Source organism: Rana temporaria, chromosome 11, assembly GCF_905171775.1.
Source record: "Rana temporaria chromosome 11, aRanTem1.1, whole genome shotgun sequence".
Lineage (NCBI taxonomy): Eukaryota > Metazoa > Chordata > Amphibia > Anura > Ranidae > Rana > Rana temporaria.
Genome location: NC_053499.1, coordinates 39,834,222 through 39,856,854, shown reverse-complemented (window position 1 = coordinate 39,856,854; position 22,633 = coordinate 39,834,222). Strand labels below are relative to the sequence as shown.

Here is a 22,633-nt window from a genome sequence, read left to right as displayed (position 1 = left end):
ACAAGTTGTGGATTGTCCACTGGCCACGTCACCTGCCACAAGTTGTGGATTGTCCACTGGCCACGTCACCTGCCACAAGTTGTGGATTGTCCACTTGCCAAATCAGCTGGCCACAAGTTGTGGATTGTCCACTTGCCACATCACCTGCTACAAGTTGTGGATTGTCCACTTGCCACAAGTTGTGAAATGTCCATTTGCCACAAGATGTGGATTGTCCACTTGCCACGTCACCTAGCCACGTCACCTGCCACAAGTTGTGGATTGTCCACTGGCCACGTCACCTGCCACAAGTTGTGGATTGTCCACTGGCCACGTCACCTGCCACAAGTTGTGGATTGTCCACTTGCCAAATCAGCTGGCCACAAGTTGTGGATTGTCCACTTGCCACATCACCTGCTACAAGTTGTGGATTGTCCACTTGCCACAAGTTGTGAAATGTCCATTTGCCACAAGATGTGGATTGTCCACTGCCACAAGTTGTGGATTGTCCACTTGCCACAAGTTGTGGATTGTCCACTTGCTACGTCACCCGCCACAAGTTGTGGATTGTCCACTTGCTACGTCACCCGCCACAAGTTGTGGATTGTCCACTTGCCACGTCACCCGCCACAAGCTGTGGATTGTCCACTTGCTACGTCACCCGCCACAAGTTGTGGATTGTCCACTTGCTACGTCACCCGCCACAAGTTGTGGATTGTCCACTTGCTACGTCACCCGCCACAAGTTGTGGATTGTCCACTTGCCACGTCACCCGCCACAAGCTGTGGATTGTCCACTTGCTACGTCACCCGCCACAAGTTGTGGATTGTCCACTTGCTACGTCACCCGCCACAAGTTGTGGATTGTCCACTTGCCACGTCACCTGCCACAATTATGGATTGTCCACTTGCCATGTCACCTGGCCACGTCACCTGCTACAAGCTGGATTGTCCACTTGCCACGTCACCTGGCCACATCACCTGCCACAAGTTGTGGATTGTCCACTTGTCACTTCACGTCACCTGCCACAAGTTGTGGATTGTCCACAAAGCAAGCAATTACTGTTTTGTTTTTATTTTTGAGATTTCTAATGTAAAAAAATAGGTCACCTTTAAAAACGCTTATAAACAAAATCATGGCAAAACGCCGGTACCGCATTTAGCTGCGTTTTAAGTCTGAAACGTGGAAAACTTTTGAGTCTGAACCCATTTTTTTGCTTCTGGAAAAAGGAGGTTAAACGCAACTGCCTAAAAACAGCCATAAAGACAGTGTGTGCATGGACACATAGAATAACATTGAATGTGTTCAGGGGCAGTTGAAAAAAGTGTCCAGCTGCCTCTGAACACGTGTTTAACAGCGTCTTGTGTGCATGGGGCCTAAGTAAACCCCCACACTTGTCTCCATGCTTTATGTTGTTGAGTAATCCACTTTGAAAAAACACCCCCTGGCATTTCTAGCCAGGGCCACCTTGCCAGGGCAGATGATTCATGTAGCAGCTACTTCCTGGAATCCATCTGCCCTTACATGAAGCATTCAGCCAGGAGGGTGTGCTTAGTTGAGAAAGCCTATCATCCCCTCCTGAAGACTCCTGTGATGTATGACATCACTTTGGCCAAAGTCGGAAACCAACCTTCCTTTACTAATGCTAGCAGCAAAAATAGTTAAAGCGGAGCTCCACCCTAAAGTGGAACTCACGCTGATCGGCACCCGCCCCCCCTCCGGTGTCACATTTGACACCTTTCAGGGGGGAGGGTGGTGCAGATACCTGTCTAAAGACAGGTATTTGCACCCACTTCCGGCCACACGCTACGGGCAAAATACGGGTTTTTCTGACTTCCCGTCTGGCGCCCGTTGTGTGCTGGGAACACTCGGCTGCCAGCACACAGCGTGTGAGCCAATCGGCGGGCGCATGCGCTGTAGGGAACCGGGTAGTGAAGCCGGAGCGCTTCACTTCCTGGTTCCCTCACTGAGGACGGCGGGAGCAGCAGAGAGACGAACGATTGCTCGTCCTCTGCTGCGGTCGGCGCTGGACTCCAGGACAGGTAAGTGTCCTAATATTAAAAGTTTTATACTGGCACATCAGCTTTAATGTTGATTGAGAGTTTAGTTCCGTTTAAGAGAAGCACTAAGGCTAGGTTAACACTGGCGCAAACTGGATGCCACTTTTTGCATATTCTATTGGGCCAAAATTGTCCTGAAATTGCACCAAAGTAGTACAGGAACCTTTTCCAAAATTGTGAACGGGTACCATTGAAAACAGGAGTGGGTAACGTACAGAGTGCAGGGGTCAGGAGTGGGTAACGTACAGAGTGCAGGGGTCAGGAGTGGGTAACGTACAGAGTGCAGAGGTCAGGAGTGGGTAACGTACAGAGTGCAGAGGTCAGGAGTGGGTAACGTACAGAGTGCAGGAGTCAGAAGTGAGTAACGTACAGAGTGCAGGAGTCAGAAGTGAGTAACGTACAGAGTGCAGGAGTCAGGGGTGGGTAACGTACAGAGTGCAGGGGTCAGGAGTGGGTAATGTACAGAGTACAGGGGTCAGGAGTGGGTAATGTACAGAGTACAGGGGTCAGGAGTGAGTAACGTACAGAGTGCAGGAGTCAGGAGTGGGTAATGTACAGAGTACAGGGGGTCGGGAGTGGGTAACGTACAGAGTGCAGGGGTCAGGAGGGGGTAACGTAGAGTGCAAGAGTCAGGAGTGGGTAATGTGCAGAGTGCAGGAGTGGGTAATGTACAGAGTGCAGGAGTGGGTAATGTACAGAGTGCATTGATCAGGAGTGAGTAATGTACAGGGATCAGGAGCAGGTAACACATGCAGTATAAGAGTCAAGAGTAGGTAACATACAGAGTACAAGGGTTAGGGGGGATAATGCACAGGCAAAGGCAACAGATAGGGGTATACAGCAATGATTCTTTGCATGTCACGCACCCTGTGATATAACAATCCAATGCAGATCACTCTTCAAGGGGCCACACAAATGTACACTAATCCAAAGAACTAATGTCCCCTGTAAGTTAAATTTCTAGTGAGGAAACATCCTACACTCCCCTGCAGGCTCTGACACACAGTGCTGGGTGTTCTACAGTAAAGGGGAGGCATAGAAGGGAACTCCCTATACCTTGGCACTTCTGGAAGTGTGCGCAGCAATTTTTGAAAAAAAAAATACGTCTCCGGGCCCCATTTGTTCAGCAGGGGGCCAGTGGCAGAAAGGGGTCTTTTTAAAGTGATTGTAAAGGATTAAAAAAAAAAAACGTGTTATACTAACCTGCTAATAGGTTTAAGACACACCTTCTTTATGCCTTCCATGTGGCATAGCGACAGAATTATTTTTTTTTATTATTATTTTTTTACTAGTAATGGCGGCGATCTGCGATTTTTGCAACTGCGACATTATGGCGGACACATCGGACACCATTCACATTTATACTGCGATCAGTGCTATAAATATGCACTAATTACTGTATAAAAATGTGACTGGCAGGGAAGGGGTTAACACTAGGGGATGAGGAAGGGGTTAAATGTATTCCCTATATAGTTTTCTAACTGTGGGGGGGGGGGGGGGGTGACCGATCTGTGTCCCTATGTACAAGAGACACAGATCGGTCTCCTCTCTCCCTGACAGGACGCTGTCAGTGTGAGAGCCGGCAATGAGAGATGATCTCATATATAAACATGAGATCATCTCTCATTGGCCGCACAGATCGCCTAGCAAAAGGTCACTCTGATTGGCCGTTCACGGCGATCTGTGATTGGCTGTGTCCAAGGGACACGGCCAGCACAGAAGTTCCCCGCTGCGCGCGCGGGGAACGCGGAAAGGGGCGGCCGTAAAAACACGGCGCCCCAGAGAAGTAGAACCACCCAGTGTTTGGTAGCGGAAGAAGATTAAGGATTTGAAGCACGCTCTTATTGACTTCAATGTAAAAAAAATAAATAAAAAAAAAAAAAAAAAAGTGTTAAAAAGCTTAATATTTTAAAAAGTATAAACAGTAGAAAAAAGTTGAAGAATTGCCATCATTAGCTGAAAGAGTTGAACATTTTAAGAGTTGAATGGTATTATAAGCTGAAAGTATGCTGAAGTTACGCAGAGCCAAAAAACGTACGGAATAAGAATAAATAAAATAAAAAAAAAATATAACAATACTGGGAATGCTTGGAGAACATTCCCACTAAATATAAAAATAAAAAGACTTCGGAGAATGCGGACATCAATCCCGCCACCTTTCACATGCTAAGCGAGCGCTCTACCATCTGAGGTAAATCCCCGCAGCGGAGTAACACAAGGATTGGACCAATCCGGACACAGTATTCTATTCACCATATTATCATTTCCAACCTTCCTGTAGAGAAGAATGGAATATGCGTTATAAATAATAGAATACAGACGTCATTTTGCTCCATAGTGACCGTAAAGCTTTATTACAACCACCCAATAACGTCATAGAAGTGTCCGGCTGCCCGGCCTCACGAAGAATAAAGCGTTCTCTCTCACAGCGTCCATTCAAGCGGCGATGAAGCGACCCTCACCATCCCCCTTCACTTCTGCCCCGAAACAGCCAGCCACAGTCCCGCCCTCCCGTCCATTTCATTCGCCTACATCCACAGCGGGCGCTAAGCGCTCATTGCATAAGCACCCCGAATCTCCCTCGCCCATTGGCTCCTCAAAATGTCAATCCGTGTGACGCAAGTGTGTTGCTAAGGCCTTGGAGGCTGTAACTGCGCCAGCACCAGCCTTCCATTGGAAGAGTTGAAGTTGCACTCCGTTGACGTTCAACCAATCGTGAGGCGGTGCTTTTTAGTAACGCAACTTTCTTGACGGACGGCCAGGCCGTCCAACCGCGAGCCGAGCTGGGTGCACAATAAGGAGGGCTTTAGAGGATGACAACTGTGTCACCAAATCAGCTCCCTCCATGGTAAAACGAAGGCATTATGTCTACGCTGATTGGCTAAAGGCTTCTCCTGAAGGAGGAGGGGGAGGTTTGGAAGAGTTGATATGTCCACCATCTTGAAAAGTCGCTTATAGTGCTGAGCAATTTTCCCGCCTGACTGGATTGGGTTGTTTCCCCGATATCAGGTAAAGCTTGTGGGGTGGTGACGTGTGAGAGGCGAGCCGCGGCTCCGGAGGTGGGGGAGGGGGGCCTGTTGTCAGCGGGCGCTGTGCAGGCCGTGGAAGTTGTCCTGTGAGGGGCGCAGGGCTCGGCTTCGGTAGTGGTGCTGGGTATGGAGGCGAGGGGAGGGTTTCCTCTAACGCAGCCAGTGAGGAGCCGTGTACTCCTGTGTGTGGGAGCGGTGCTAGGCCTCACCTCAGGGTAGGGACCTCCTGCTGGGTCACAGGTCACCCCCGGCCCACTCACTTCTCCCCCGGCCCACTCCCTGTACTCTACTCCCCGGCCTGGCCTGGCCTACTCACACCTGTACTGTACAGGGGGCCTGCCTCATTCATCATACCTGACAAAGAACTGTCTGCCCTCACTGCTGACAGCCAATCACAATAAAGCTGCTCTGTCAGGTGACTGCAGCACTTCCGTGTAATGTGGATCTAAAGACGACTTTCTTTATTTATTTTTATTCTCATCATCATCTAGAGTAGGAAAGGGTTAAACTTGTCTGGGCTCCCCCCCCCCCCCTTGTGTGTCCCATTGAGAAGATTTCCCTTCAAGTGACAGAACGCTGTAAAGTGCAGTGAAAACTGTTGGCACCATACAACTCCATGTATATTAAAGCAGAGTTCCAGCCTTTTTTATGTTTATTAAGTGGTTGTATACCCTCTGCTAGTACTTGCGCCTACAGGTAAGGCTTACAATATCTCCCTAACCTACATGGTTAAAGCGGAGGTTCACCCTAAACATCTATGCCGCATACTTGCGTCAGCTACAGTATGCTGGTATTTTTTTTTTTTTTTTATCGCTGTACATGCCGTTATATAGTTCATTTTCTTTTCTTCCTCCCGCGGGGAAGAAGCGTTCCTATGAAGAGGCGTAGATGATTGACGTGCGGAAAAGACGCGTCACGCGCTCAGAAAATAGCCAATCTGGGACACAGCGCTATACGGCGCCTGCGCACAGACTAGGAGCTGACTGCGCAGGCGCCGTATATAGCCGAGTCTCAGATCGGCTATTTTCGCACGTCAATAATCTACGCCTCTTCATAGGAACGCCTATTCCCTGCGGGAGTAAGAAAAGAGAATTAACTATATAACGGTAAGTACAGCGATTTACCGTATTTATCGCGGTATAACGCGCTCCGGCGTATACCGCTCACCCCTAAAGTGGCCCCCAATCCTGTGGAAAAAACGTTTTTTTTGTTGTACTTACAGTTTTGGTGTCTTGCGCGGCGGCCTCGTCGGGTCCGGCGTCCTTCTGCGGCTTCGGGTGTCCTCTTCGTCGGGTCCAGGGTCCGTCTGCGGGCTTCGGGTGTCCTCTTCTTCGGGTCCGGTCTGCGGCGACCTCGCGTCCTCCCCGCTCGTTTCCCGCACCATGTTTTGAATACTGCGCCGACATATAGAGCGCAGTACACTCGTGTATTGTCGGGCAGGCTCGGCAACACTCGCGCTCACGTCCTGTACGTCCAGGACGTGAGCGCGGAAGGAGCCAAGACTGGCCGTCTATACCCGAGTGTACTGCACTCGGTATATGACGGCGTAGTATTCAAAACTCGGCGCGGGTGTCGGCGTATACCGCACACCCACGATTTTGCAGGGCAAAAAAGTGCGCGGTATATGCCGATAAATACGGTAAAAAAAAAAAAATGCCAGCATACTGTAGCTGACGCAAGTATGCTGCATGTAATGGTACATAGATGTTTTAGGGTGAACCTCCGATTAAGGAGATATTTACAGAAAAGTGGGCGCTGATGTCTATGGAGCATGCACATCGTAGACAACGGCGCAGGAGCACTGAGCGCGGCGGCTCTTGAATGGGAGCCTGCCGGAAAAGTGCGCATGTGTGGGGATCATGCTGTTCCTCGCGCGGGAATGACGTTATCGCCGGCCAGTCACAGCGCAGGAGCGGCGATACCAGGAAGTCACTCCGGGTATCATGTTGGCGACGGAGGACGTGTCCGAGGACCGCTGCCGGGGCTTCGATCTAAGGTAAGTAATTGATAATGAGCTAGTATGCTAGTCATACTAGCTCATTATGTCTCTGCCTTACAGGGTTTTTTTTTTTAGGGGGGGGGGTGTATACAACTGCTTTAAAGGAGTTCTAGAGGCGCTCTAGGAGTGGACTGGCGAACGCCTACAGGGAGGGGCCGCCTAAGGCGATATGACAAGTCGCCTAAGTGGTCCCTGGGCGGAAGGAGGAAATGGGACAGGAAGTCCCACTCCTAACGAAGCGCCCCCCCAAAAAAAATTACATGCCAAATGTGGCATGTAGGGGGGCGAGGAGTGGTTTAAGCGGAAGTTCCACTTTTGGGTGGAACTCCGCTTTAATTTGAAAGGCTTCATTCTGGGGGGGAGGGGGCTAAAAATAAAGAGGTTAAAGCGGTTGTGAGCTCCTTGCATACACCCAGTGATGGGACTATCCTCCGGTTATACACAGGAAACAAATCCTCCTACATTAGGCCTATTTCACACTTGTGTGACTTGGAACTGCAAAGTTGCATGACAAGTCGTACCCCATTATCGCCGATGAGTTATCGTTCACGTCTGTGCCACTTTAAATGAGGCCTTGTACTACTTTGGTCCGACTTTGATGCGAGTTGCGGTCCATAGACCTCAAGGTTACACAGGCTTTCTCTGAAATTGCGGCAAATCACATTTGGCACCTTTTCAGGGGGGATCAGATACCTGCCTAATATAGGTATTTTGCTTTCACTTCCGGGCATAGAAAACAGCAGAGACCATTCCGATCGTGCAGTGCAATTTGCGCATGCACAGTTTGGTTAACCAGGCTGTGAAGACGCAAGGCTTCACTTCCTGATTGCCTTACTGAAGATGCCAGCACCTGAGATCTGCCGACATCGCGGGCGCCCTGGATAGGTAAGTGTTCGTATTTTAAAAGTCAACAGCTGCAATATTTGTAGCTGCTGACTTTTAAAAAAAAAAAAAAAAATTTTTTTGGGCGGAACTCCGCTTTAAGTCGTGGAAGTGTGAAAGGGGACTAAAGTGTACCTGTTCATCTGCAGTCTTCTCTACGGTCATTCAAAGTTAATTTTATAAAGCTTGTCTGAGATGTCAGACAAAAAAAAGGGGGGACGGAGAGCTAAAGTTACACTGCAGAGCTTAGAGAGGAGAGCCAATTTGTAGGGACCCACTTCCCCTCCACACAGGAACAGAGCTGGGGCTGTCAATCTGCTGGAGGCCCCTCCCCTATCACCAATTCTTTCTCTTGGTGTCAGGAAAACTGGTCAGCAATGACATGCTGAAAGCAGGTGAAGGAAGCTGCAGACAGAAATGACACTTGCACCGCATTCCTGTGCACATCGCGTGGGATGACTGTTCTGTGTTCTTTTAACCATACATTTTGTATGGATCAAATCACATCTGTGCCAAAATGGTGCAGGACTTATTTCCTGAATCGCATCGCTTGAGTGTTCACACCCATGCAATGCAATTCTGGCAATCGCACTGCATTTTGTATCTGTTTTGCGGTGTCATTAATGTAACATTGATGCCGTGCAATTGCTGTACAGTGCAATGCGGGGAAACGCAGCAAATCTTGTGCAGTTATCGCATCAGTGTGAACCAGAGCTCAGTGCTCTCAGCTGAGCCAAGTACAGAATATAGAGCACTGATATGCAATTAGCGGACCTCCAGCTGTTGAAAAACTACAAGTCCCATGAGGCATATCAAGACTCTGACAGACACAAACATGACGTCCAGATGCAGAGGCATGATGAGACTTGTAGTTTTGCAACAGCTGGAGGTCCGCTAATTGCCTATCCCTGATATAGAGGGATATGCTTGTTCATATTTCATGTCTGATCCTTACAATAATTTTAAAGTGGTTTTAAAGGCTCAAGGTTTCATGCGTTCTATGCATGATTGTAAAAAAACCTTCTCAGTGCAGCAGTCTCCCCAGCCCCACTAATACTTACCTGAGCCCCATCTCGTTCCAGCGATGTGTGCAAGAGCCTCATCTCTTTGGGGATTCCCCCTCCTCATTGACTGAGACAGCAGTAGGAGCCATTGTCCAAGGACACACAGGACTCCTGTGCAAGCTGCTCCACAGCCTCCATGGAAATCCGTGAACTGGCTCCATAGAGAGCCGGTCACAATCCCTGCATCCAATTCGCACTAGTGTGAACCCAGCCTTAAAGTGATTATTTTATTTATTTTTTTCTATTAAAATAACAGGATTTTACAGACATGTTATACTGTAGTGGTTTTGCACAGAGCACTTCGATCCATCTCTTTTTGGGTCCCAGGCATGAGCTCCTGGCCCCTCCTGTTGAGTGCCCCCACAGCAAGCAGCCTGTGGGGGCACTGTGTCAGCTCCGACGTAGATGGCTGTAGAGCTGAGCTATGTCTCGTCTCACACATAGCTCAACCTCAGCGCACACCAGCGCTGACATCCCCTTCTCTCTCTGCACAGACAAGAGGAGAGATAGAGCTCCTCCTTCTGAGTCTGCCCTGCCCACACTCCCCGGGCATGTGTGGGCACTGGACAGGAAGTTTGAACCCAAAAAAGCATCAGACAGCCTCCCTGCGCCTCAGCCTCCATCTTGGTAAGCTCACCCTCTCTAGTCTCTCCTGCCTCCCAGTGTATAAAAAGGGGTGCTCTGTGGACTTTGTTAAAGGGGAGGGGGGCAGGTTTTGGTGAGCAGAGACCCTCTTTACACAATAGTCTACAGCATGCACCCTTAAATCAAGTTTCCCAGAACACCCCTTACATCAGATCTGATGTGTATATGGGGCCTCTGTGCCGACTCTGATGTATAGGGGGCCTCTGTGCCGACTCTGATGTAAGGGGGGCTCTGTGCGTACTCTGATGTAAGGGGAGACTCTGTGCGGACTCTTGTAATCATGAAAAATCTTAGACTGTTTTCCTCAATCCATCACTTTTCCACGCTCTATGGGCCACTTGACTGGACTTGCCCCCCAGGCCTAAGGCTGCCAGCCCTCCCCTGACCCCAAGTAATGGCATAATATGCATATAATTAAATACCTACCTTGGAACGAAGCCCTTAAGTGTAAATCTTCACTTGGTCTTCCTGGAAGACTGTGACCTGAGGTTCTCTATCATTTGGCCCTATAGGGCGTAAAGGTCCAACAATTTGAGTTCCCTTCAGAACCTGATGGGGAAAAGTTTTTTTTATTTTTTTCAGCAGAACAAGGAGCTTTATCTTATTTTGGATAGGGGTGTTTGGTCTCAAGTTAAGGTAATTATCCCAAATAGGGAAATCAAGCAGCCGCTCACCTACAGTACATGGTAGGTGATCGGCAAGGATAAAGTTTATCATTTAGAACCACTTTAAAATATTTTGCGATATTTGACTTACAGTGGGGATCAAAAGTTTGGGTACCCCAGGTAAAAATTTGTATTAATGTGCATAACGAAGCCAAGGAAAGATGGAAAAATCTCCAAGGCATCAAATTACAGATTAGACATTCTTATAATATGTCAAAAAAAAGTTAATTTTATTTCCATCATTTACACTTTCAAAATTACAGAAAACAAAAAAATGGCGTCTGCAAAAGTTTGGGCACCCTGCAGAATTTATAGCATGCACTGCCCCCTTTGCAAAGCTGAGACCTGCCAGTGTCATGGATTGTTCTCAATCATCGTCTGGGAAGACCAGGTGATGTCAATCTCAAAGGTTTTAAATACCCAGACTCATCTGACCTTGCCCCAACAATCAGCACCATGGGTTCTTCTAAGCAGTTGTCTAGAAAACTGAAACTGAAAATAGTTGACGCTCACAAAGCTGGAGAAGGCTATAAGAAGATAGCAAAGCGTTTTCAGATGTCAATATCCTCTGTTCGGAATGTAATTAAGAAATGGCAGTCATCAGGAACAGTGGAAGTTAAAGCAAGATCTGGAAGACCAAGAAAAATATCAGACAGAACAGCTCGCAGGATTGTGAGAAAAGCAATTCAAAACCCACGTTTGACTGCACGATCCCTCCAGAAAGATCTGGCAGACACTGGAGTTGTGGTACACTATTCCACTATAAAGAGATACTTGTACAAATATGGCCTTCATGGAAGAGTCATCAGAAGAAAACCTCTTCTACGTCCTCACCACAAAAATCTGTGTTTGAACTTTGCAAATGAACATATAGACAAGCCTGATGCATTTTGGAAACAAGTTCTGTGGACCGATGAGGTTAAAATAGAACTTTTTGGCGGGAATGAGAAAAGGTACGTTTGGAGAAGAAAGGGCACAGAATTTAATGAAAAGAACCTCTGTCCAACTGTTAAGCATGGGGGTGGATCAATCATGCTTTGGGCTTGTATTAGAGCCAGTGGCACAGGGAACATTTCACAAGTAGAAGGAAAAATGGATTCCATAAAATTTCAGCAAATTTTGGATGGTAACTTGATGCCATCTGTGAAAAAGCTGAAGTTTAAGGGAGGATGGCTTCTACAAATGGATAATGATCCTAAACGCACCTCAAAATCCACGGGGGATTACATCAAGAGGCATAAACTGAAGGTTTTGCCATTGCCTTCACAATCTCCTGACCTCAACATAATTGAAAATCACGATTTTTTTGCTTAGAATGAAGAATGAAGATCACGATTCTCACAGCGTAAAATCTTTTACATTTATACAAAAAAAAAAAGGGATAACTTTACTGGCTAGTTTTTTTTTTAAATTCATTAAAGTATTTTTTTCCAAAAAAATTGCATTTAAAAAGACTGCTGCGCAAATACAGTGCAACATAAAATATTGCAGCAACCGCCATTTTATTCTCTAGGGTCTCTACTAAAAAATTATATAATGTTTGGGGGTTCTAAATTTTCTAGCAAAAAAAATGATTTTAACTTGAAAAGAGCTGTCAGAAATGTTTGGTGTTTAAGTGGTTAAACGTTCCCTAATTTACATACAGAAGTTTATTCCTTTGATGTGATACAATGTTTAGACTTAACTTTCCACTGATAAAAGAATGTTTTCAAAACTTGGCAGATTGCCCAGACTTTGACTTTTGGCTAAGAGCAGAGAGGAAATTCTTTTCATGTCAGATTGTGAAACCCTGTGTCAAGAATCACAACGGGAAAAAGATCGCCATAACGATTCTTGACGATTAATCGCGCAGCTCTAGTATGAAATGTACAATCCAAATGAGAAACTGTATTTAGAAGAAAGGGTAACATAGCTGATGTAAAGTCTTATTTGCAGTTGCTCTCATGCTGCAGTCATGCGACATTGTTGTGGTGGAGTTTCAGGTGTTTGTGTTCAGTATTGCCCTTGCATGTGATGGCATTTTAGCTTGTACTTTTTTTTTTCTCCCTAAGTGTGATTGGTCTTGTGAGTCATGGGTGGCTGTTTTGCTTGTCTATCTAGTAAGGTTACTTTGCAGTATAAGCAAGGAAGCTGAGACCTCTGCAGTGTGTGAATATGCTTTTACTAAACAAATGCTGTACTTACAATATTAGGATTACAGTACAAGACTGATATCTAGAACAAGCAAAATGCCTAGCAAATAAACAAATGGTAAAAGTTACTTAAAGTGTAGTTACACCCACAAATTGGACTTCCTCTTTAAGTGCAGTTGACCCCCCCTGACATGCCACATTTGGCATGTCATTTTTTTTTTTTTGTGGGCACCCAGCTCCAACTTCCTCCCCTAGCTCCGTGGCGCCAGAGGGAAGTTCACCTTTCCTCCCTGTGATGTCCCAGAAGATTGCCCGGCCAATTACTGAGCAGTATGCGTGCCCGGCTGTGTAGCCACAGCCCGGTGCCTCGGAGAGGAGCAAGACTTCCTGCACTCGCATTGCTGGATTGTGGGACAGGTGAGTGTCTGATTATCAAAAGTCAGCAGCTACATGTTTTGTAGCCGCTGACTTTTAAATGGGAGGAACTCTGCTTTAACTCTGGTTACTGTGTGTTTGTGATCGCTTTTGACAACGACAACATCGGTTGGCAGTTGCTTTAGAAATTGGGTACCTTTTTGTTCTTGGCTAGTACAGATTCTGGTCCTAAAGGGGTTGTAAAGCCTCGTGTTTTTTCACCTTAATGTATCCTATGGATTATGGTGAAATAACACCTTGCAGTGAGCCCTGAACTTCCATGAACCCATAGTATCACTTAAAGCATGATGAGAGAGAGAGAGGCTTTTGGTCTTGGACTGTCCTTGATTCTAATGCATCATGAAGTCTCTCGCGTTCAAGGCAGAAGTCCTTTTTATATGTTATTTACCATAACCTACCAACAGACATCTCCTGTAGATAATTGGACTGTTCAGACTGTCAACTGAATACAACAATGTATCTATGTTCCCATTGTATCCAACAGAATTTGTTTAAAGCGGGGGTTCACCCGCACATGACACTTTTTCCCCTTAGCTTCATGCTCGTTTTGTCTAGGGGAATCGGCTAGTTTTAAAATATGAGCTGTACTTACCGTTTACGAGATGCATCTTCTCCGCCGCTTCCGGGTATGGGCTGCGGGACTGGGCGTTCCTATTTTGATTGACAGTCTTCCGACGGTCGCATCCATCGCGTCACGATTTTCCGAAAGAAGCCGAACGTCGGTGCGCAGTATAGCGCCGCACCGACTTTCGGCTACTAGTGACGCGATGGATGCGACCGTCAGAAGCCTCTCGGAAGACTGTCAATCAAGAAGGAACGCCCGCTCCCGAAGACCCATACCCGGAAGCGACGGAGAAGATGCATCTCGTAAACGGTAAGTACGGATCATATTTTAAAACAACTAGCCGATTCCCCTAGACAAAACGAGCATCCATCTAAGGTGATTGTTTGAAAAAACTGTTTTATGGGTGAACTCCCACTTTAAGTATACACTCAAGCCAAATCTGACAGTAATCTGATTTCTGTTTCTATGACCAACTACTAAACAGACTGTCCCATGTAATGGTATGTCTGATTAATAGAAAAAAAATCATTGTTTGACAAACGCAACACCAGTTGGCTAATGCAACTCTGGAAATATTTGTACAAATTATGTGAAAATGGTGTGAAATCGTACTACCGGTACCAGTTGCTTAAAAATGCTGATTGCTCAGTTTCCTTCTTCCTCTGATGGCATCAGGTTGGTTCACTCGAGCAGTAATCTGATAATATTATTCCTGCCCCTCTGCTTGGTCGTCAATATTGTTTGTTTTTCTCATGGAAGGCCTGAAAACATGACCGTTTGGGGGTACTTGAGGATTGGAGTTGGGAAACCTTGTTCTACAGCAGTGGTTCTCAACCCAGTCCTCAAGTACCCCCAGCAGGGGTTCGGTGGTCTTCCCTACTTTCCAATCGGTGGGTTTGCGAAGTAGTTTTACGTGCAGCTCTTTGTGCCAGCACAGCTGTCATGCTGATGTGACTGCAGTACGCGTGAGTGATGTCATTGTAGCCTGGCCAATCCAGCAATCCGAACATATGAACCTGGAAAGAGGGACTGGTGGATGTCCCCTTGACAGATAGAAGTGCTGACACTGTAGCGCTGGAGGATATTGCTTGCCAGGAAAGTCGCCCATAATGTGTGAATATGCTGTGCAGACTTGTACGCTATTGACTAAAGCCATACGTAAAAAAAAAAAGTCAATGTTTTTTTTGCACAGAACAGTTCTGATTCTCCATCTGGGATCCCCTGCTGGTGCTCCTCTTTGTTTAGAGACCATAGGAAGCCACATCCTATGGGGGCATTCTGCGGGCTCGATCCCAAGCTGTGCTCTCTGCGTCTATAGACGCAAACAGTGTGGCTTGACCCCACCTCCACTTCCTCGTCGGGGTTTGACAGCCGCAGGAGCTATTGGCTTCCATTGCTATCCTTCTGTCCTGTGAGGGAAAGAGACCAGAGAGCCGCTACACTCAAGCCGCGTACACACGATCTGAATTTCTGTTGGAGTAAAATCCGATGGAATTTGAAAAATAAAACCTATTTTGTTGCTAAACAGATGAAAAAAAAGTCCGATGGGGCCCACACACGATCGGAATTTCCGATTGAAAAAGTCAATCATCAGTGCGAGATTGAAATCGGGCTCAAGAAAGTATAAGGGGCGGTGGGGAAATCCTGCAGCACGGAAGGGGTTTTACCTTAATGCAGAGCAAGCATTAGGGTAAAATCTCTGATATTGAAGTGTGTGTGTGTGTGTTGGTTTTGTTAGTAATAAAAAAAAGTTCTCGCTTGCTCTGTGCAATCATTTTGGCACAGAGCAACCCCAGTGCTCCTCTTCTCGGGTCCTCCCTCTGGACCAAGCCATCCACATACAGCCGCGGCTTGGCCCTGCTCCTGCCTCAGCCAATGAGCGAGTCCCCAGAGAGCCAAAGCTCTTGTGCACGTTGCTGGATTACGATGGGGCTCAGGTAATTGGGGCATTTAGAAACCCTTTACCGTAGAAGGGAAAACTTCAGTTTTGGAGTTTTTCAGAAGAGAGCAAGTAAAATGTAAGTATCGATTTATTATTTTTTTATTATGAAATGGAAGCTATCACAGTTGTAAAGGTGAAATCTACTTTAAAGCTGATCTGTGTGTGTATGGAGAGATGCATGGATACAATCTTCACTACTAAAGCATGTATAGTTCTGTTCAGCCAGTTTTGTGTCCCAGGCTTGCCTGCCAGACAGCACAACTAAAAAAGCCTTTCTGTACTGTACTTATTCCATAAAGCTTTGTTAATACAGATGCCCACGGCCTGATTGGATAGTGATGGAACAGCAGCTTACAGTGCAATAGAGGGGTTTATAAGGCAGGAGGGTGTTGGGGCCAAGCTTGCATTTTTACAGGACAAGTGGAGATGTGTTTAGAGCTTCTAGATCTACTGATTATCTTGATATGAGTTCTGTTGAATTTGACCTGTGCTAATGCACCAACTTCATCCATATTCTATTGTTGGATGTGTAGATGTTTGTAGACTATATGCAGTAAGTGGCAGGCACTTATGAGTTTGCAGGTCTAAACTACCTTGCTATTGGAGTCAAGGAAGTTCCTGACATTCATCTGGCACTTCAAGATTTTGGTGACTTTAGTATTTTAAATATTTGCATCAGTCATATCTTTGTTTTTTTTTTTCTAGAATACCGGCCTGAAGAAATTTTGTCCTTAATGTAGTCGGGATAACCTGTAATGGGCCAGAAGTTGAAGGAGCAAAGTGTGGTTTTATTTTCTTAATATTTTACATTTTATCAGGTGAGTGGGTAATCCCCCCCCCCCCCTCTATAAACTCAATGGGAAGCCATGGTGTGTCAGATTTATTAAATAGTTTAGTATCCTCTTATTTTGCGAGTTGTATCAAACAATTCCTTGCATATTGTAAAGTAAATCTTTCTCCATTCATTAACCTGTCATATCCATCAAATATTCTACTAATCGCACTTCTAGTAATGCATGCATCATTCTAACAAATGTCTTTGGGATATGTAGAGTGGAAAAACCCCATCTTCTATCCTTGTACTACCGACCCCCGACGATCTGTTTCTACACCGAAAGCTGTTCTGAGTCTGCCTCAGCTTTGGCCACAGAATCTCCTCATTTTATTAAACCGTTTTTGACACAGGAGCTGTGCCACATAGGACTACTTTTAGTAGAGCTGCTATTAAACTGGTCTGAAGATGGTGTGCAGAGTGATCTGTGTGCTCTTCAAAGTAATGCGTTTTTTTTATTTTATATAATGGCTGACAAAAGCTTTCAAGCAGGTGCCATTTTTAGAGCGACATTTGTTTTTTTAGTGCTGCCTACTAGAGCCCTGCCATACAAATCGTGTAGTGAATTCTAATTTAGTGCATTCACACACCCTTGCAAGATTGTGTGATGATGGGTCTAATGTTGGGCTCTAGGTATGTATTAAATTGTTGGATGGGACTTTGGATGTGTCCTTTTTTTTGTTTTTGTTTTTGTTTTTGTTTTAAATCAGTTTTTGGATTGGCTATAGGCAACGTTAAGGCTGCTTTCACATTGGGCAGTGGAGCCGCGGTGACGGTATAGCCGCGCTATTTGTAGAGCCGCTATACCGTCGTATTTACCGTGATATTCGGGCGCTAGCGGTGCGGTATTAACCCCCGCTAGCGGCCGAAATAGGGTTAATACCGCCTGCAATGTGCCTCTGCAGAGGCGCATTGCGGGCGGTATTACAGCGGTTTCCCATTGATTTCAATGGGAAGGCACAGTATAGGAGCGGTAAACACCCCGCTCCTATACCGCTCCAAAGATGCGGCTAGCAGGACTGAAGCCTGCAGGGCATGATTTTTTCATGCGGTATAGCAGCGCTATTTTTAGCGCTGTACCACATGGAAAAACGCCTCAATGTGAAAGGGGCCTAAGGCTACTTTCACAATGCCAGCGATAAAGTGCTGTTTTTTTATGCGGCGCATTACCATCGTTTTTGTGGCGCTATTGGGCTGCTAGCAGGGGCGCTTTTAATACCCACTAGTTGCGCGGAAAAGGGTTAAAAGAACCACTGCATTGGCAGTTTCAATGGGTATGGGCGCTTGAGGAGCGGTGTATACAGCGCCTCGAAGATGTGGCTAGCAGGATTCTAAAAAAAGAAAAACATGCTAGGTTCTCAAGACTATGCATATTTATAAGAAAGGTAGAAAGGGGGTAGAATGACTACATAATTCCTGACATTTCTTGGGGGGGGGGGGGGGGGGTACAATACCAATTGTTAGGCAACACACTTTTCCTCTGTTTGACAAGTAGTCTTAGTTGGACCTGCTGGTGCCCAAAGACAGAAATTTAAATGCCCAATACATCTCAAAAGAAGCCTTTGGAGTAGGCATCCTAACTTTTCAAGATTTATGCTTTTGGAGTACTGGCTTCAGTACATGGAGAGTCAATCCAAAATGATCAAATGTAGATCCAATGTCTGGATAATTGACTCTCTGGAGAGAGGACAGGGATGATGGCCTAGAATTAAGCCTATACCTTAAACAACAGATTGGCTATAGCAGATCCCACGTTTCCTTTTTTCACAGGCTACGTTAAAGTGTAACTTTGTTGGATTAAAAAAAAAATCCTGCCTGGTACATCGATGTACATTGTAAGGATTTTAACAATCTTTGTTGGCAGATTCCTGCCTTGTTCTATTCTGAACAAATGGCTGAATTACCAAGTCCTTTGCAGACTGTTTATATAACAACCTGATTCCTTTAGTAGTTAACCCTTGGTGTATCATGTCAAAAACAAACCTATAGCAGGGTACGCCTTAATTTTTTTTAATTAAAAATAAAAATATCAAGTACATTGATAGAGAATGGTTTAGAATTGCGTCAGTATACAGGTATTGGCTTTGAAATAATTGGCGCTACATTGTTATACAATTTATGACATAAAACATTTTGGCTTTAGAACACTGCACTGTTGAGTCAAGGCTAATTCTCTAAACCAAGTCCTGAGACCCAGTGTTAATTTAGTCGACTAACTCGATACCATTTTAGTCAAAAGACTTGAATGGGACTAAAATGCCCTTTTAGTCAAAAGACTAAAACTAAAATTTGACGTCAAAATGAACACTGGTCTGTAGTGCATGTAAATACCTCGATATCGTAAATAACATGAGATTTTTCACTCCAGCAGTAGGAGTATGGAAATTGTAGAGAAATGCTTAAATAATGCTTTACAAATTAACTACACCCATTAGATTTTAGATGACTACAATTAGATTTATTAGTCTAGATTTAGTCGCCTAAATACGACTAAAACCAATTCCAGAAGACTAAACCCGGGACTAAAATGCCATTTTAGTCCAAAGAATCGAAATTTGATGCCAAATTCAACACTAAGACCCCATACACACTATACAGCTTTTGTTGTCTGATTTTTCCTTTAGATTTACCAAAACCATGTAGTGCAAGGGCCTGTCTGATTGCATACAAATTGAAACTCTTAAAGGGGTTGTAAAGGTTGTTGTTTTTTTTTTTTTTTTTCTAAATGGGTTCCTTTACGCTAGTGCATTGTTGGTTCACTTACCTTTTCCTTCGATTTCCCTTCTAAATGTTTTTTTTTTTTTTCTTTGTCTGAATTTCTAATTTCCTGTTTTTCCTCAGTAAGCTTGCCACCATCACCCCCTGGGGGTTAGTCAGCCAGAACAGCTTACTGAGGAGGAACAGGAAGTGAGAAATTCAGACAAAGAAACATTTAGAAGGGAAATCGAAGTAAAAGGTAAGTGAACCAACAATGCTTAAAGGAACCTATTTAGAAAATGATAAACAAACCTTTAAAACCCCTTTAAGGTTTGACCTTCATATTATATGGTTTTGGTAAATAAAAAATCTAAAGAGAATTCTATAGTGTATCCAGCTTTAGATGCCTAAAATGTTGCCTGTATCTTGGTGCAGACAACTGAGAAACTTGGTGAGCCAATCACCTAAGCAGGCAATTGCATTTCTGCAGGCATTGTGCAGAATGCCTCCAGGTTTCCATATTGTAGTGACATTTTTTTTTTAATGGTTTTTAGAAAATTACAGGAGCTATATACTATATTCTTCAGTTTTTTTTTTTTTTTTTTTTTTTTTTTAAAGTATCCCACATAAGATTTGTCACCTATTTCTACAGCCACTGTTTTATCTTCCCTATTTAGTTATGTGCCGAGACAAGTTCTAGTATTCAGGGACAGTCTTTTGCCTCGCTTACAGAACTGACCTTGTGGTTCTACTTTTCACATTTTTTGTTTTTCCTTGTTCCAAGGCACCTGCTTTCTGTTGGAATTTGATGGACTAATCTTTGCCTCCACCTGCCCCCCGTTGACTGAGAATCCCCTAATGTCATCTAGCTTCGGAGCAACATTCTGACATTTCACAGTAACATGTTTGCCGCAGTACGAGCCTTTTTATTTCTCCATTTTCATTTCATGTCCTTGTTTTTATAGTGTTTTTCTAAGTCCACTGTTCCCTCCATATATTACAATGAATCTGCTACTCTTTCCTTAGCACTCTGTATAAGTCCTCTATATTCTCATAATGTCATGTGCTTTCGTAGATAAGTGAACATTTTAAGAAGCCATATTGTTTTAACTCCATAGCTGATTATTCCTCTTCTTGTCTTAGTTTCCCTAACTAACACCATATTGTATAGAGATCTAAAATTTTGCAGCAAATGTTAACTGTTTTTTGAGGGATCATTCTGATGTTGAAAATGTACACGCAATCTTATTCCTGTTTTACAGGATGCACTTTCAATAGGACGCTATTGGTTTAAAGCTGGACTCCTGGCAAATACGAGACAGTTAAAAAATTTTTTTTTTGCTAGAAAATTACTCGGAATATTTAGACCTAGATCTACTGTATATCTATATCGCGCACACACGCAGCTATCTTTCAAACACATTTTTTGGGGGGGTGGCCTACAGGTTTTTAGCCACTTCAGCACTGGACCATTTGGCTGGCCAAAGACCAGAGCACTTTTTTGCGATTCAGCACTGCATCGCTTTAACTGACAATTGGTCGGTTGTGCGACGTGGCTCCAAATAAAATTGACATCCATTATTTTTTTTTCTCCCACAAATAAAGCTTTCTATTGGTGGTATTTGATCACCTCTTGCGGTTTTTATTTTTTGCACTATAAACAAAAATGGAGCGACAATTTAAAAAAAACAATATTTTGTACTTTTTTGCTATAATAAATATCCCCCCTTTTTTCAAAAAAGCAAAGGCGGATTTATGTATTCTTCTACATATTTTAGGTAAAAATCGCATTAAGCATATATTGATTGGTTTGCACAAAAGTTATAGCGTCTACAAAATGAATAGTTTTTATGGCTTTTGGGGGGAAGAGAGAGCATGTCCCCTCCCATTCATTAAAACGTCTGAGTGCTCATTGGCCACATTGGTTATCATGAGAGAGCAGAACGCTGGCTCCAAAAAAAAGAGGTACTGGGGTGATGCCTGCGGCACTTCAACCAAATGGCGTACAGGTATGTGATTTGGCATGAAGTGGCTAATATATCATGTTATATCAGTTAGCCAAAATTGCCTTCAGTTAACCACTTAAGGACCGCCACACGACTTTATACGTTGACAGACTGGCACGGCTGGGCACATGGGCGTATATATTCATCCTCTTTAGGAGCCCAGCCGTGGGTCGCGAGCGTGCCTGGTCTGAAGCTCCGCCGCTGTGAAACCCGCCAAGTGCCAGTGTAATTTTCACATTAACTCGTGCATTTTTATAGCACTTTTTGCTGTGAAAATGACAATGGTCCCAAAAATGTGTCCGATGTGTCCGCCATTAGTAGTAAAAAAAAAAAAAAAAAAATTGTTAATAAAAATGCCATAAAACTATCCCCTATTTTGTAAACGCTATAAATTTGTTTGTTTTTTTACCAAAAATATGTTGAATACTTATCGGCCTAAATGTTTTTTTAAATTTTTTGGGGCTTTTTATTGTAGCAAAAAGTAAAAAATATTGCATTTTTTTTTCAAAATTGTCGCTCTATTTTTGTTTATAGCCCAAAAAATAAACGCAGAGGTGATCAAATACCACCAAACAAAGCTCTATTTGTGGGGGAATAAAAGGACGCCAATTTTGTTTGGGAGCTGCGTTGCACGACCGCGCAATTGTCAGTTAAAGTGACGCAGTGCCAAATCGCAAAAAGGGGCTAGGTCATTAACCTGCATAATGGTCCGGGTCTTAACCGGTTAAAGCTACCCTCTGAGGGAAAAGTGTGTCCCCAAAAAGATGAACTCCTTTCCTGCTGCTGAAAGTTGCTCTAAACTCTAAGATACCAAAACTTCAACAGTTTGTTTTTGATCTCCCACTCTGCTCAATGGTTCCTCCAAATTGATATGTTACACAAGTAGCTAAGCAGTCAGACATATTAATATCCTCCAAATTTCATAGTGTTGCCTTTACTCTTCCTGTTGCAGCAGGTTTTCTGGGTGACAGGCTAAGTCATATAAAAAAAATAAACTTCTGATACCCATGTCTGCTGATCTGTCATGGCCTGTATTGGACAGCATGCATCATTTAGTCTTGCCAAAGCATGCTGATGTGTAACATGTAAAGAGAGAAAGCACATGATCTCTGCTGTTTATGTAAATGAGCAAGATGCCAATTCCCCCCCCCCCCCCCCCCAGACTTCTCAAACGGCTGTTGTCTGTCATTTATCAGTGACCGACTTGGAAAGTGCTGTATACTCCTGCCATGTGCTTTTGTTGGTGCAGTGTAAAATGCTTATAACATTCACAAGAACACCCAGACATCTGATACTGGGTGTGTTTGTATACCACTGGATTTCAAAGCATTTTCAGCCAAAATGGAGCCACAATCTGGTCTGCACAGATTATCAGTGCAGCCCCCCTGACGATGCAAACCCAGGACCATAAGGGATGCCCACCCAGTGCCTGATGGGTATGTCACTGTGCCAATGTAAAGCCTGCCAGTGCCCTCTGATCAGCGCTGCATTTAAGTGCCACCTCATGCCAATCAGTACTGCCTCATCAGTGAAGGAGAAAACGTACTTATTTACAACGTTTTTCTAACCACAACAAAAACGTTATTTTCTTTGCGTAAAAAATAATGCGCTAATGATGTCCCCCCCCCCCCCCCCCCCCCCTAAATGCTTTTTTCTATACGCCTGTGTACATGGGCTAACATAAGGGTGTTTAAAGGTAGA

At 44.5% G+C, this 22,633-nt stretch overlaps 1 protein-coding gene across 6 annotated transcripts in view; it reads left to right on the top strand.

The window, feature by feature from the left end:
• The first annotated feature begins 4,925 nt into the window (after window positions 1-4,925).
• PPP6R3 (protein phosphatase 6 regulatory subunit 3) overlaps window positions 4,926-22,633 on the top strand; it is a 99,032-nt gene continuing 81,324 nt past the window's right edge. For 3 of the 6 annotated variants that reach the window (XM_040328380.1, XM_040328378.1, XM_040328376.1), the window contains exons 1-3: window positions 4,926-5,048; window positions 16,103-16,215; window positions 19,711-19,840. In XM_040328380.1, the coding sequence (XP_040184314.1) occupies window positions 19,829-19,840 (12 nt within the window). In that variant the 5' untranslated portion in view covers window positions 4,926-5,048; window positions 16,103-16,215; window positions 19,711-19,828. The remainder of the gene's footprint in view (window positions 5,049-16,102; window positions 16,216-19,710; window positions 19,841-22,633) is intronic. The other 3 variants (XM_040328381.1, XM_040328382.1, XM_040328377.1) reach the window with 1 other exon arrangement.